This window comes from Geotrypetes seraphini, chromosome 1 (assembly GCF_902459505.1).
Source record: "Geotrypetes seraphini chromosome 1, aGeoSer1.1, whole genome shotgun sequence".
NCBI lineage: Eukaryota > Metazoa > Chordata > Amphibia > Gymnophiona > Dermophiidae > Geotrypetes > Geotrypetes seraphini.
This window is the reverse complement of record NC_047084.1, coordinates 286,091,597-286,108,432: the sequence shown is the minus strand read 5'-3', so window position 1 is coordinate 286,108,432 and position 16,836 is coordinate 286,091,597. Positions and strand designations below refer to the sequence as shown.

General features: G+C 42.9%; 1 protein-coding gene across 1 annotated transcript in view; it reads right to left on the bottom strand.

The window, feature by feature from the left end:
• ATRN (attractin) overlaps positions 1 to 16,836 on the bottom strand; it is a 333,522-nt gene that overhangs the window by 231,337 nt on the left and 85,349 nt on the right. Inside the window, exon 8 of the mRNA XM_033953188.1 lies at positions 4,353 to 4,596. Within this exon, the coding sequence (XP_033809079.1) occupies positions 4,353 to 4,596 (244 nt within the window). The remainder of the gene's footprint in view (positions 1 to 4,352; positions 4,597 to 16,836) is intronic.

Below are 16,836 nucleotides of genomic sequence, written 5' to 3'. Positions count from 1 at the left end.
TACTTGTTTTGTCTGCTACCCGCTCTTACCATCCTTTTTACATCAACACTACTTTTCTCTCCTTCCCTTTTTTTCTACCTTTATATTATCTAGCCCTACTTCCTTGCCCATCTTTTTCTTGCCTTGGCCCTTTGTAGTCCTTGTGCAGCAGTCAACATCTCAGTAATGTAAGCTAGCTACAAATAACTGGTACATATAATTAGTTCCTTGTGTGTTTTAATTTTTTTTTTTTAACCTGGATTAAGCTCATGCCTTTTCAGTAATAACTGAAGGAGAATTACATTCAAGTATAATAAAAGTATTTCCCTCCCGTCAGAGGAACGAGCAACAGAGGTGATGATGATATCCTTAAGCTGAGGATTTCTAATGTGCCCGCTTAAGTTTAGATTTAACAAGAAAAGCATGCTCCATCTATATCCCAGCCAAAGGCTCAGCTATACCTGCTACTTAGAGGGAGCATGCCACTCCAGCACACCTAAACCACCATATCCCTTAACTTCCTCACCAAAGGAGGCCACCCATACACTTCTGGGGAAGCTACTGAGGATATAGACCAGTCAGCCACCTTACTTTGCATTGCCTGAGCACATCTCAGGAGACTCTCAATATATTGTCTTCCTTGAGCAAGAATAGCAGTTGCCTAAAGAAATGACAGAATTTTATGAGTTATATCCTTTTAATTGCACCTTCAAAGCTGTTAAGTCACATGCAGGGGGAAAAAGGGGCACATAGAGAAAAAGTCCCTTCACTTCAAAAATATACAAATGTCTTAAACACCTCAAACATCACTATTGATGTATGCCCATGCTTCACAGATTTCTATCACAATACATACAATAGTATACTTTGGAGCAGTGTATCACAAACTGTGTGCTGCGGCACACTAGTGTGCCTTCTGAGATTCCAAGTGTGCTGCGACTCACAGAGAAGCGCTGGCCAGCTGACTTGCCTCTCGCCACATAGCTCCCTAGACTCCTGCCTTCCACGTCTTCTCCGCATCCCTGGAACAGCAGTAGCAGCAGCTCAGTGTGCTTTTAACTTGGCCAGAGAGCTGCCCAAGGATTACTTTAGATGCGATTTTCATCAACAGCCTTGGGGCCTTTGCTAGGCCGACCCATTTCAATGATGCGACTTCCTCTTCAGAACCATGCCGTAATACCAAAGCAGTCCGAATCCTGCATCGCAATCTGACCCTGTGTGAGAAGACGAGAATGACAAGGTAGCCAGAGCCCCCAATCCTGCTGGAGCCGAATCAAGTTGCATACTACAGCCGCCTCGACCAATTGGGTGTCACTGAGGGCCATGATCCGCCTCAACAGACACCCTATCATGGGCCATAGAGGGAAGATATTAAAAAGACCCTTCCGGAGCCAGGGCTGAACCAGAGCATCCAGGCCTTCGCTGCTAGCCTCTTGATGACTTAAAAACCAGTCTGCTTTCTTGTTGGCTACAGTCGCCATGAAGTCAAACGTGGGGCACTCCCACTGATCTACTATGCAATCGAATGCTCTTTGAGAGAGTGACCACTCTCCAGGTTGCAGCATCTGACAACTGAGAACGTCTGCTTTAACAGTGTCAACTCCTAACATGTCCACCACAGACAGTGCCACAAGATGTCTCTCCGCCCACCAAAAGAGCAACTGAGCCTTCACGCTCAGAGAGGGACTCTTTGTGCCCCCCTGACAATTGATGCAAGCCACCGCTGTGACATAGTCCGAGAATACACGGATGACTTGATGACAGACAACCCTTGAAGCAGAGAAGGGGCAGCCAAATCGCCCAAAGCTTCAGGCAATTAATCGACCACTTGCGCTCTGAGGGCGCCCACCAGCCCTGAACAGGGACAGTCATGCACACAGCTCCCCAGCCTTTGAGACTCGCATCTGTCAACAGGAACATCCAATCTGAGATCCAGAGCGGAAGTCCCCAGGATAGCAAGAAAGATGACACAACCTCCACGCTAGACTGTTGCGCACCACCATCGTCCAGGGCAGGGGTGCGTGTAACGGGTCCCGCTATGGAGTCCCACATGAAAGCACAGCATCCTGCAGCAGATGTAGATGGGCTCTGGCCCAATGGACCATATCAATCGATGTCACCATGGTCCCCAGAACCTGGATGTACTGCCAAGCTGTCAGGACCGGAGTGGGCAGAAGGTCCCCGATAACCTGCTGTAGCTTCTCCTGACTGGACACGGGCAGAAACACACTGTGCCAACTGTTGTGAAATCAAACTCCTAGATACTTCCAATCCTGGGTGGGCTCGAGGTAACTCTTCCAGAAGTTGATCACCAGCTCAGACATTGCAGCAACTATACCATCTGATGGATAGCCTGACACCCCTCGGATAGCAAGGGAGTTCTCATCAACTAGTCATCCAGATACAGGTGAACCAGGACACCCAAGGTGTGGAGATGTGCTGCCGCCACCACCACAATCACTTTGGTGAAGGTCCAGGGTTTCATTGCCAATCCAAAGGGCAGCACCGCAAACTGGAAAAGTTGTCCCAGACAATGGAACCACATATACTTCTGGTCTGGGAAAATGGGAAGGTGGAGATATGCTTCAGTCAGTTCCAGGGAGACTAGAAACTCCCCCTAGTGCCACAGATGCTATCACTGAGCACATTGCCTCAATGCAAAAGCGATGGACTTTCAGTGCTACATTGACCGCCTTGAAATTCAGAATTGGTCTCCAATTGTCGGATCCTTTCTTTAAAAAGATGAAGTTTATTGAGTATCTCCCAGAGTCCGAGTCTCGCTCCAGTATGGGTTCAATGACCTCAATAGCCAACAGTCTAAAGATTGCACTCGAACCACCTTTTTGGAGCGGCCCGCAAATGAATCCAGAAAATACTCGGTTAGAGGACAAAGAAACTCCAATTTGTAGCCATCTCTGAGAACCTGCAGAACCTAGCAGTCAGAGGTGATGGCCTACCAGTTGCCAAAAAGACTGAAAACTGCCCCCGGATTCTTGGAGGAGACATCGGCCTGGAATCAGAACTGTTTATTAATGGAAGCCGCCGGCTGACTTGCAGCGGACTGCGATGGCAATACCTGCCGAAGCATGGTCCGAGATGAAGAGGACCGTTGTCCTGTGGAAGGACCCAAGTACTGACGAGAACACCAGAAGAGACGAAAATTAGAACGCCCAGAACTCCTAGAAGAGCAGGACCTGCTCCAAGGCAATGCCTTGGGTTTACATTCCTGAACACTGGCCATATGGTCATCCAGACCTGGCCAAACAGGAGCTGACCCTTGAAGGGCAACTGGCTCAATGTTGCTTTAGAAGATGAATCACCAGACCACTGCCGGATCCAGAGCATTCTGCAAATCAAAACAAAATAGGCGCCAAGTATGGCAAAAACTTTCAAGATGTCATACAAGGCATCAGCCACCCCAGAGATGAGACAATCCAAATCAGGAAACACCACCTTGTCAGGATCATTGCGCAGCTTGGATCTAACTGTGGGCAAATAAAGCGCTTGTTAAAGCCATCCACCATGGGAAAGTCATGCCATGGCTTGTCACCTGCTAGGGTCCGTTAACAGTGATATAGGGGCCCTCCACTAGGTGGACCTACTGATATTAGGCAAGCTTCCAAAAATAGTGGAAGCCCTATAGGGGCAGCCACACTGCTTTAATACCAACCCAGACACTACACACAAGGGACAGAGACAGATGGCTTGGTTTCAAAAATAGATACAGTCTTTTATTGTACAAGCCATTAGGCACAAAAAACATTCCACAAAAAAAAAAAAAAACACATACACACACATGTGCAAAACACAAAAGGCAATAAAGCATATAAAAGATATGGCATTCAAAAACAAACACACTCTTAAGTGGAAAAGAATACACAGCAGCAGCAGTATGGTTTAAGATGGCCTCTGAAGTTTCCTCCCTGCAGCTGTGCCACACCCTGCTCCTCAGTGCAACAATGTTTAGGCCAGAGGTTTATCTCAAAAGAAACAAAAGACAAAATATTGGAATGATGTTGCAAAAGAAATCTACTATAGAGGTGTTCAATTTTAAAATGGGCGACTATGATAAAATGAGGAAAATGATTAAAAAGAAGCTAAAAGCATCAGTTGCAAAGGTTAGAACTGTAAACTAGGTGTGGATGTTATTTTAAAATACCATTGTGGAAGCCCAGACCAGAAGTATTCCACGTATCAGTAAAAAGGAGGAAACGAGGTGATGTGAAAGAGACAGAGCCAAAATAACATCCTTTAAAGAATGGTAAAAGGATCCAAATGAAGAAAATAAGAAGAGAAAAACACTGGCAAGTTAGATGCAAAGCATTGATAAAGAAAGCTTTTTTTATTTGCTAAATATTAGTGCTTGTACCTACCTAGATTATACTCTTGAATATTGCTGATATATCCATATAGGGGGCAGTGACCAAAAATGACAAGCATGACAACACTTTCATCATTCAGAGTCACAATGTGCGCTGAGTGCCCAACCACAGCATACTGCTCCTTGGTATTTACTATCACTTGAACCCATGATTGATTCTGGATATGGAACACCCACAGGTCATTTGTGACATTCCCTGTGGCATCTATTTTTCCTCCATACATGTAGATTTTATCCTGAAATAGAGAAACAAACACAAAATAACAAAATAGACAATAATATTAATAAAACACAAAATATGAATTATCAAAATCACATTTTTGAGTCTTAATTTAATCATTAGAAAAGAACCAGTACAACCAACAGTACAAACTAACACACCAATTAAGGATCTATAGTTTGATATTTTTAAAACAATGTATACAATTCAATTCATGCTAAAATAAACATAAGAACATAAGATTAGCCTTACAGGGTCAGACCAATGGTCCATCCTCACTGTGGTCAATCCAGGCCACAAGTCCCTGTCAAAAACCCAGAATAGCAACATTCTAGGGCAAGCAATGACTTCCCCCATGTCTTTCTCATCCTACTTTACAAACATATTTACTTATAAATGTGATGCTATTTGGTCAGTAGAATACCAAATGAAAAAACTGCTATGATACATGAAGTCCACCAGGACATCTACCAAGATGTCATTAAACATAAAATGGTTTTCTTCATAGTTCATAGCTTATTTGCAACTAGAAGGCAGCAATATCTGCTCAATGGTCCTGTTTGCCTGAAGCAGCAGTTTGTATACTGCAAAACACTGGCAAACCACATCCAGTTTGAGATAAGCATGACTTTCTTTCACATAAAAATGAAAATGATAAAGACTGCAGAAACATCATTAATTAAGGAAGAAACTAAGGATTTTAACACTGATGTTGTTATCCATCTGGGAACAAATGACCTGGCCAACAACTCCACACTTGCAGCACAGAAAGCTTTTCGGGAGCTTGGTGAGGGAGTGAAACCTTTTGTAAAGACTTTAGCTTTTTCTGAAATACTGCCTGCATATGGAAAGGGAGAGCAAAGAGTGAAAAACACAGAGGACTTTAATAGATGGCTCAAAGCCTGGTGTCATCAAGAAGGCTTCAGGTACATAGGAGGATGGGGAAATACATGAAAAGACAAGAAGCTATATTGCACTGATGGGCTACATTTTACTACAGCAGGAAAAAGAAACCTTGCAGAGAAATTTAGACAATATTTTTCTAGGCATTTAAACTAGAAGGTGGGGGTGGTGTATGTACGAAGGATAATTATAGAGACCACCCCCGGCAAAAGAAAAGATGTGATAGTAGTAAAGACTGCAACATAAGCAATATCAGCAATTCATTTCTTAGTATTGAAACGGAAAGTGAAACGAAACAAAAATCCATACGAGAAAGGAGATTATCGCTGAAAAATAGCTGAAATGCGATGACCACAAATGCTCGCAGTCTAAGCAACAAAGTTCATGATCTGCAAGCCCTGATGTTAGAGGCAGATCTAGATATTGTCGCTATCACAGAGACATGGTTCAGTGAATCACATAGATGGGATGCAAACATACCGGGATATAATCTTTTTAGGAAGGACAGAGATGGTCAAAAAGGTGGAGGAGTAGCTCTCTATGTAAAGATCAATATCCAAGCGACCGAAATGCAAGGGACCTGGGGAGAGGAAGAAGCAATATGGATTGCTCTGAAAAGAGAAGATGGAACTTCTATCTATGTGGGTGTAGTCTACAGACCTCCGACTCAATCGCAGCAAATTGATAAGGATCTGATTGTGGATATCCAAAAGTTTGGAAGGAAAGAGGAGGTTCTGCTGTTGGGAGATTTCAACCTGCCGGATGCGGACTGGAATGTTCCGTCTGCGGAATCGGAAAGAAGTAGGAAGATTGTGGATGCCTTTCAAGAGGCTCTGCTCAGACAAATGGTGACAGAACCCACAAGGGAAAAAGTGATATTGGATCTGGTCCTCACAAATGGAGAGAGTATCTCTAATGTTCGAGTGGGTGCTCACCTGGGAAGTAGCGATCATCAAACGGTTTGGTTTGATATAACGGCTAAAGTGGAGAGCGGCCGCACGATACTTAAAGTCCTAGATTTCAAACGTACGGACTTTAATGCTATGGGAGAGTACCTGAAGAAAGAGCTGTTAGGATGGGAGGACATAAGAGAAGTGGAAAGACAGTGGTCTAAGCTGAAAGGAGCGATAAAAATGGCTACGGACCTTTATGTGAAGAAAATCAATAAAAACAAGAGAAAAAGGAAGCCGATATGGTTCTCCAACCTAGTGGCTGAGAAAATAAAGGCGAAAAAGTTGGCGTTCGTGAAATATAAAAACCCCAAGAAGAGGAGAGCACAAAGGACTACAGGGTCAAACTGAAAGAAGCCAAGAGAGAGATACGTCTGGCGAAAGCACAGGCGGAAGAACAAATGGCTAAAAATATAAAAAAGGGAGACAAAATTTTTTCAGATATATTAGTGAAAGGAGGAAGATGAAAAATGGAATTGCTAGGCTAAAAGATGCTGGGAACCAATATGTGGAAAGTGATGAGGAGAAAGCAAATGTGCTACACAAATACTTCTGTTCTATATTCACAGAAGAAAATCCTGGAGAAGGACCGAGATTATCTAGCAAAGTTACACGAGAAAATGGATTAGATTCTGCGCCGTTCACGGAGGAGGGTGTTTATGAGCAACTTGAAAAACTGAAGGTGGACAAAGCGATGGGACCAGACTGGATCCATCCCAGGATACTAAGGGAGCTCAGAGAGGTTCTGGCGAGTCCTATTAAAGACTTGTTCAACAAATCTCTGGAGACGGGAGTGATTCCTGGGGATTGGAGGAGAGCGGATGTGGTCCCTATTCATAAAAGTGGTCACAGGGATGAAGCAGGAAACTACAGGTCGGTGAGCCTCACTTCAGTTGTTGGAAAAATAATGGAAGTTTTGCTGAAAGAAAGGATAGTGTACTTCCTTGAATCCAATGGGTTACAGGATCCGAGGCAACATGGCTTTACAAAAGATAAATCGTGCCAAACGAACCTGATTGAATTTTTTGATTGTGTGACCAGAGAGCTGGATCGAGGACATATGCTAGATGTAATTTACTTTGATTTCAGCAAAGCCTTTGATACAGTTCCTCATAGGTGGCTGTTGAACAAACTTGAAGGGCTGAAGATAGGACCCAAAGTGGTGAACTGGATCAGAAACTGGCTGTCAGACAGACGCCAGAGGGTGGTGGTTAATGGAAGTCGCTCGAAGGAAGGATAGGTGAGTAGTGGAGTTCCTCAGGGATCGATGCTGGGGCCAATCCTGTTCAATATGTTTGTGAGTGACATTGCTGAAGGGTTAGAAGGAAAAGTGTGCCTTTTTGCAGATGATACCTAGATTTGTAACAGAGTAGACACCAAAGAGGGAGTGGAAAATATGAAAAAGGATCTGCAAAAGTTAGAGGAATGGTCTAATGCCTGGCAACTGAAATTCAATGCAAAGAAATGCAGAGTAATGCATTTGGGGATTAATAATAGGAAGGAACCGTATATGCTGGGAGGAGAGAAGCTGATATGCACGGACGGGGAGAGGGACCTTGGGGTGATAGTGTCCGAAGATCTAAAGGCGAAAAAACAGTGTGACAAGGCAGTGGCTGCTGCCAGAAGGATGTTGGGCTGTATAAAGAGAGGCGTAGTCAGTAGAAGGAAGAAGGTGTTGATGCCCCTGTACAGGTCATTGGTGAGGCCCCACTTGGAGTATTGTGTTCAGTTTTGGAGACCGTATCTGGCGAAAGACGTAAGAAGACTTGAGGCGGTCCAGAGGAGGGAGACAAAAATGATAGGAGGCTTGCGCCAGAAGACGTATGAGGAGAGACTGGAAGCCCTGAATATGTATACCCTAGAGGAAAGGAGAGACAGGGGAGATATGATTCAGACGTTCAAATACTTGAAGGGTATTAACGTAGAACAAAATCTTTTCCCGAGAAAGGAAAATGGTAAAACCAGAGGACATAATTTGAGATTGAGGGGTGGTACATTCAAGGGCAATGTTAGGAAATTCTACTTTACGGAAAGGGTAGTGGATGCCTGGAATGCGCTCCCGAGAGAGGTGGTGGAGAGTAAAACTGTGACTGAGTTCAAAGAAGCTTGGGATGAACACAGAGGATTTACAATCAGAAAATAATATTAAATATTGAACTAAGGCCAGTACTGGGCAGACTTGCACGGTCTGTGTCTGTATATGGCTGTTTGGTGGAGGATGGGCTGGGGAGTGCTTCAATGGCTGGGAGGGTGTAGATGGGCTGGAGTAAGTCTTAACAGAGATTTCGGCAGCTGGAACCCAAGCACAGTACAGGGTAAAGCTTTCGAATTCTTGCCCAGAAATAGCTAAGAAGAAAAAATTTAAATTGAATCAGGTTGGGCAGACTGGATGGACCATTTGGGTCTTTATCTGCCGTCATCTACTATGTTACTATCAGCATGAAAAAAGGGGGGAAGATTTTTTATGTCAATGATGGCTGACTTGAGTAGAGTTTACTGCAGGTGCTGATTTAAACCCAGTAAAGAACAGATGTAGGGCTCACTCAGAATGCTGAGGATTTTTCCTTCATTTCCCCTTTTTATATATATATATATATATCCATATATCTATATATCTATATCAAAAAAGGGGAAATGAAAGAAAAATCCTTAGTAATTGTAGATTTGTTATGGGAAACACTCTTACACTAAATATAACTCACACTGTTAAACTGCAAGACAAGCAAAACACTCAGCAAACTTTTGACTCGCAAACCGAGTGTTGACTCGATTTGCGAGCACCCCTCCTCCCCCCGATAACCGGCATCGCTCCCGCCTCCCGTTCGCAAAGGCCCCCTCACTCCAACCGGCACCCCCCCCCGAACAACTTAAACTTACCCCCCCTCCCGTCTAGCGCAGGCACAGATCGTGTGCCTAGAAGATCTTCCAGCTTCTGCCTGCCTGCCTTGAGCATGCATCTGCGCATGCTCAAGGACTTCTAATTCTCCCTCTCGCATAGTATATTATTAACGCTGTACCAGGATGGGATTCCTTGTCCCATGTGGAAATTCCTTGTCCCATGTGGAAATATGAATAAAGCGCACACTTCCATATATATATATCAGTGTAACAGTGTGAGTTATATTTAGTGGAAGAGTGTGCTTTATTCATATTTCCACATGGGACAAGGAATCCCATCCTGGTACAGCGTTAATAAGCAGTACCTCATGAAAAATCTACAATTACTGTGCGCTTGGTGCATGTCCCCCAGATAAGGGATATCACTGTGATACCTAAGCTATGAGAAGGGAAGAAGATTGAAAAAAAGAATAAAGCCTCATAGTCTTATAGTTCAATGAAGGCCAATTCTGACTAACCTGGAAGCCCCAAAACGGCAAGATTAAAACTAAAAAAACAAAACATTTTTATATAAAAATCCTAAATTTTATACAAGCATTTGCATTTAACTAAAGTTATAGTGATTAGTGCAAAATAAGGAAAAAATATGAATTACCTGAAAACTTTTCTTCAGTCACAACAGATAAATCCTGAAGCGACAGGGCTTTGACCATCTACCAGCAAGTGGAGCTAAAGAAAGCACTCTGAACTCTGCTATATTGGATGGAGTACACCCTAGTAAGTCAATGTTTTCCATAACAAAGCAAAATGGCTTCCGTATTATCACCTTTCTCCTTCTTCACAGTTCAAGCCAGAACATCTTCAAGGAACTAGCACAAGTAAATCTGAACCAACAACCCTAAACAGAGAAATCAATTGAGAAAACCAGACAGAAAAAGAAATAGGGTGAGATCCTAGATTCATCTGCTGTGACCAAAGGAAGGAAAACTATCATAAGGTAAGATATAAATTTTCCTTCCTCAGCAGCAGATGAATCTAGGAATGACTGGGATGTAGCAAATCAGTCCTCAAAAAGAGCAAGAAACAGAGAAATATGAAGAGAATAAATGCCCGAAAGCATCTGCCTTCACTGCAATATCCAAACGATAATGCTTGGAAAAGGTGTGTAGCGAGGAACATGCCACTAGCTTACATATCTCCAGGAAAAAAAAAAAAGCATAAGACTCATTCAGCGTCAGGGCATTTAGCACTCCGGGAATTGGTAGAAACCTCTACCAATGCCCGGAGGGGAGGGTAAATGGTTTAAACATGTATTTATGCATTTTTCAATAACTATACCACATAAGTTCTGTGATAGAAAAAGGAATATTACAAAAGGAATTAATCATTACAATTGAAATAATAAACTCATCATTTAATCCACAATAAAAGGAAATATGATGCAAGATCGAAAAGAAATATTAAGGAGAAAAAAAAATTATACAAGTTACCACATCTTCCACTACATACCTAATAGCCAGCACAGTGGTTATACAATGACTTAATTTCTCTTTAGCAGACAAAAAATTCCAATAGCTGACTTGGGGTCAAAGGAGGAATAAAATTTGGACTCAAATAGTATCACAAATTGACAAGGAAATTTCAACACATATTTCATGCTTAGGGCCATGCTTAGGCTTCAACACCAGAAATTCCTGGAGTCTCTTCGGTGTTTTCACCTGATAATGTTTACTACATCCCCAGGAGCTCCAAGACTGTTGTAGCTGAAGGAGAGATTGATCAATTAGTTTCTCCATACAGTCTTAATATCTCTCAATTTTTGGAGTCTTCAAAAGATATAATAACTAAATGTGTTACGTTGTTGGTAATATTTAAGACAGAACTAGAAAACAAACTATTCTTAAACTGTATTTTGAAAAAAAAACACAAAAAACAGGCTTTGTTCTGCGGTCAGCAACTGAGAGTATTTCCCAAAGTTGCCAGACAGACACAATTTCGGATGAAACAGTTCCTACAGCTGCCTTAAGCCTTTGGTTTTGGAGATAGGAGCGGGTTTCTTCCTTAAATTTCCCTGTAAATGATTGATATCTTATGGAAGTGATAAATACATATTTGTAGATCCATCTCAGATAATTTTCTAAAACATAAGAACATAAGAACATAAGAACATAAGAAATGCCTCTGCTGGGTCAGACCCGAGGTCCATCGTGCCCAGCAGTCCGCTCACGCGGCGGCCCAACAGGTCCAGGACCTGTGCAGTAATCTTCTATCTATACCCCTCTATCCCCATTTCCAGTAGAAATTTGTCCAATCCTTTCTTGAACCCCAGTACCGTACTCTGCCTTATAACGTCCTCTGGAAGCGCATTCCAGGTGTCCACCACACGTTGGGTAAAGAAGAACTTCCTAGCATTTGTTTTGAATCTGTCCCCTTTCAACTTTTCCGAATGCCCTCTTGTTCTCTTATTTTTCGAAAGTTCGAAGAATCTGTCCCTCTCTACTCTCTCTATGCCCTTCATGATCTTATAAGTCTCTATCATATCCCCTCTAAGTCTCCTCTTCTCCAGGGAAAAGAGACCCAGCTTCTCCAATCTCTCAGAATATGACAGGTTTTCCATACCTATTATCAGACGTGTTGCTCTCCTTTGAACCCTCTCGACTAATGCCATATCCTTCTTAAGATACGGCGACCAATATTGGACGCAGTACTCCAAATGCGGGCGCACCATCGCCCGATACAACGGCAGGATAACTTCTTTCGTTCTGGCTGTAATACCCTTTTTGATTATACCAAGCATTCTATTCGCTCTCTTAGCAGCCGCTGCACACTGTACCGACGGCTTCATTGTCATGTCCACCATTACCCCCAAGTCCCTTTCCTGGGTACTCTTATTCAATAACATCCCTCCCATTGTATAGTTGTACCTCGAGTTTCTGCTCCCCACATGTAATACTTTACATTTTTCAGTGTTGAACTTCATCTGCCATTTCGCCGCCCATTCTTCTAATTTGTTCAAGTCCCTTTGCAACTTTTCGCAGTCCTCTGTAGTCCGAGCTCCATTAAATAGTTTGGTGTCGTCCGCAAATTTTATTATCTCGCACTTCGTTCCTGTTTCTAGATCATTTATGAAGATATTAAATAGCAGCGGCCCGAGCACCGAGCCCTGCGGGACACCACTCGTGACCCTCCTCCAGTCGGAGTAGTGACCCTTCACTCCTACCCTTTGTTTTCTACCCTCCAACCAGTTTCTGATCCATCTATGTACGTCTCCTTCCACCCCATGGTTCTTCAGTTTCCGGAGTAGACGTTCATGGGGCACCTTGTCAAAGGCTTTTTGGAAATCTAGATATATGATGTCTATGGGGTCTCCTTTGTCCATCCGTTTGTTGATCCCTTCGAAGAAGTGCAATAAATTCGTTAGGCACGATCTTCCCTTGCAGATAAACCTTTGCTTGAGAAAGTTTCAGAAACTATTACAGTGGTTGATAAGTGACATTTAAAATTAGGCCTATACTTTTTTGTCTGTGACGGTCTAATAAAATTTCTTAGTTACTTTTTTGATGATATAGTACTAGACAGCCCCAATGATGTGGACTAGGTCAGTAATAATATTTTATGCTAATGTTAAATTTCCTGATATTTTTGATGTACCTAAACTTTGTTATGTATTTTTATATAACAAACTTGAAAAAAAGAATTAAAAAGAAAATGTCAAAGTTGCTGAACTAAGAAGGAAGAAGACAGATAAGAAGGTGAGGTGATAAATTCAGAAGATGGGCAGTGTGATCTTGTGGAATGCAGCGGTTTGGGATGGGGAAAATGATTGGGGAAAGTTAGTATCAAAATAAGACAGTGTAACAGAACCATAGGAGTAGAAACGGGCAGTAGAAGCAAAATGTTTTGGTGTCTAACACCTGGAGCAGAAGTCTTGGAAGATCAGGGTGAACCTGGGAGTTGCCCTGGAGAATGCTGGGAGGAATAAGGTCTGAACCTAGTAGCCTCGATCAGCAATGATTTTCTATCATTTGAGTCAACTGAAGGAGAAGTGTAGAGAATTGCCATGGGGTAGGTGGAATGAGGTACAGGGTGGAAGGGCCCAACAGCCAGAGATCTGTGGACAGTTACCTGTGAAACCAATCTCCAATGTTATCTAATTACCACCAAGACTAATAATAAGCAGAGATTTTACAGTGATTACAGTTGGACTAAGCATAGAACAAAATGCTGACCTAGACAATATGAGGAAAATTCCCAGAAACAGAACTGAAATTTCTGTTTCTGAGGATAAATCCTAGAACAGAGCAGAAACTAAACTGGACAGAGAAAACCAGACACCACAGAACATTAAGCCAAGTAGAAAATGAGAGAATGAAATGAAATCATTTTGCTGAACTTAAGAGGAGGTCACAATAGAGGTCCATCTACTCACTCACTCCAAAACTCAATTAAACCTGTGGGCCAGGCCGGAAACCAGTATCAATCCATAGCTGCACCTTCCACTTAATAGATAGAGAGAATACTGAAACGGAGGCTGCTACACAGGGTCTTATGTAGCAGAACTCCAGCATTATTTCTAACTCATAAGTATTTGAATTGATTTGTAGGACAACATGGAAAGAGTATAAATAATAATAATAATTTATTTTTTTGTATACCACTATACCAAAAGTTCAAAGCGGTTCACAACAAAGTAAAAAACACATACAATCAATATGTATAGAGTACAATAAAACGGTCAAAAAATGCATCAGTTAAAAAGCAAGGAGAAGTTAAACAGTACCACAACTAAGATGTAAACATGTCAAACAGGCGTGTCTTTAGTGATTTTCTAAAATCAGAATAAGAAGTAGCCTCTAATATAGGTTTTCCAAGCCAAGCATTCAATTTAGCGGCCTGGAATGATAAAATTCTGTCAAAAAACTTCTTATATTGACATGATTTTAGTGAAGGGTAATTAAATAGAATATTAGAATAGTTCAAAGAAAACTGAGAAGCAAGATAATCTGGTAGCATCCCAAAAAACTGCTTTGTAACAAATACAGGAAAACTTGAACAGAACTCTGGACTCTACTGGCAATCAGTGAAGTTTTTGATAAAAAGGGGTAATGTGCTCCCATTTTTTTAGTCCAAAAATGAGGCGAACCACAGTGTTCTGAATCAATCTCAGTTTTTTGAGTATTTTTTTGTAAGCCCCTAAATCAATAATAATAAAACGCTAGAGCGCGCATGCGCTCTTGAAAAATCGTGAGTCCTGGCGCCGTGAGGTGTGCTTCTGTGGTAGTATTCTAATTGACACCTCACGGCGCTTGCAGGGGCTGGAGGCGCGCGTGGTGGCTGAAGGCGCGCGACTGTGGAGTTTTATCAATGCGGTCGTCTTCAGGAGCATTTGGCGGTTTGTGGACCGGCAGGAGAGTGGCGGTGGCGGTTTCAAGCGGCAGCGCCGGCATTTTCTCTCCTGTAAGTGGAGCGTGTCGGTTCCGGGGTGTGCAGCCGCTGTTACAAAGTAAAAATAAATAAATACGGCTCAGGGAAGTGGAGGGGGAGAGGGAAAGGGGGCTACTTTGGAGGGAGGGGTGTGCTGGGAGGCCGACAGAGAGAAGGGGGCCAGAAGAGACAGACAGAAAGAAAAACAGGGGGCCAGGCAGAGAGAAAGAAAAACAGGGAGCCAGGCAGAAAGACAGAGACAGACAAACAAAAAATGGGGACCAGGGAGAGAGACAGCCAGAAAGATAAATAGGGGGGCCAGACAGAAAGACAGACAGAAAGAAAGACAGCCATCCATACAGTGGCCAAGGAAAGAGAGAGACACAGAAAGAAAGGCAGGGATCAGGCAGAAAGACAGAAAAACAGGGGGCCAGGCAGAGAGACAGATAAACAAAAACTGGGGGCCAGGGAGAGAGACAGGGGGCCAGGCAGAGAGACAGCCAAAAAGATAAACAGAGGGCCAGGCAGAAAGACAGGCAGAAAGACAGCCATCCACACAGCGGCCAAGGAAAGAGAGAGAGAAATAAAGAAAGAATGACAGTCAGACAGTGGGCCAGAAAGACAGACAGCCAGCAGCCAAGGACAGAGAGAGAAAGAAAAAAACCAGACAGATAGACAGCGGCCAAGGAGACAGAGAGAAAGAAAGAATGGCAGACAGACAGAGGGCCAGAGAGACAGACAGAAAGGGAGAAAGACAGACAGAAGGAAAGATAAACAGACAAGGGGTCAGGGAGACAGATAAAAAGAAAGAATGACAGACAGACAGGATGCCAGAAAGACAGACAGCCAGAAAAACAGACAGCCAGCAGCCAAGGGGAGAGAGAGAGAGAAAAAAAAAAATACAGAGACAGACAGCGGCCAAGGAGAGAGAGAGAAAGAAAAAAAGACATACAGACAGCCAGCAGCCAAGGAGAAAGAGAGAAAGAATGATACACAGACAGGAGGACAGAAAGACAGACAATAGAGAGTGCCCTCTCGTTCTCCCTACCTTGGAGAGTGTGAACAACCTGTTCTTATCTACTAAGTCTATCCCCTTCAGTACCTTGAATGTTTCGATCATGTCCCCTCTCAATCTCCTCTGTTCGAGGGAGAAGAGGCCCAGTTTCTCTAATCTTTCGCTGTACAACAGCTCCTCCAACCCCTTAACCATCTTATTCGCTCTTCTCTGGACCCTTTCGAGTAGTACCGTGTCCTTCTTCGGAGATAGAGGAGAGCCCTGCGGCACCCCGCAAATGTTGTCCCAGCTATTGGATAATTTGTCATCCTTAAACAAAGAGTACTACTGGAAATGCAGGCTCCAATAAATGCACATGAGTTGAGTCTCTTTCATTTGAAAGGAAACTCTGCAATGAGAGGGCATAGGATGAAGTTAAGAGTTCATATGCTTCAGAGTAATCTAAGGAAATACTTTTTTACAGAAAGGGTGGTAGATGCATGGAACAGTCTCCTGGAAGAGGTGGTAGAGACAGAGACTGTGTCTGAATTCAAAAGTGCCTTAGATAGGCACATAGGATCTGTCAGAGAGAGAAAGAGATAATGGTTACTGTGGATGGGCAGACTAGATGGGCCATTTGGCCTTTAACTGCCTTCATGTTTCTAAGTTTCTAATATAGTTGGATTTGTCTGGCAAAATATCAGGAGAGCTAGAGGTTAAATGATCATGAACAGCTATGTTGGTATTGGTAGCAATTTAGATTATTAGAAAACTTTGTGACTACAGATGGAAAGGAAAGAGCTTAATGCAAACAAGAAAGGATCATTGAACTCTTTGTCTTAGACAAATTAATATACAATGAAGAGGACTACATAAACTAACTTGGAAAATGAAAGAGATCTTGCAGGTCCCTCCTCTCAGAAACTGCCCGCAAACGCTCCTACAGCCACTTCATTCCCCAACTCTGGAACCAACTCCCCCCTTAACTCAGACTACAGAACTCACTAATGACATTCCGGAAAATGGTAAAGACCTTCCTCTTCAACTAAAGGTCACCCTCAAGTCTACACCCAACCCCTTAAACCCCACCTCTACCCTTATTTCTCCATTCTAATCTTCTGCCTAAATTTCTGTATAGTCCACTCTC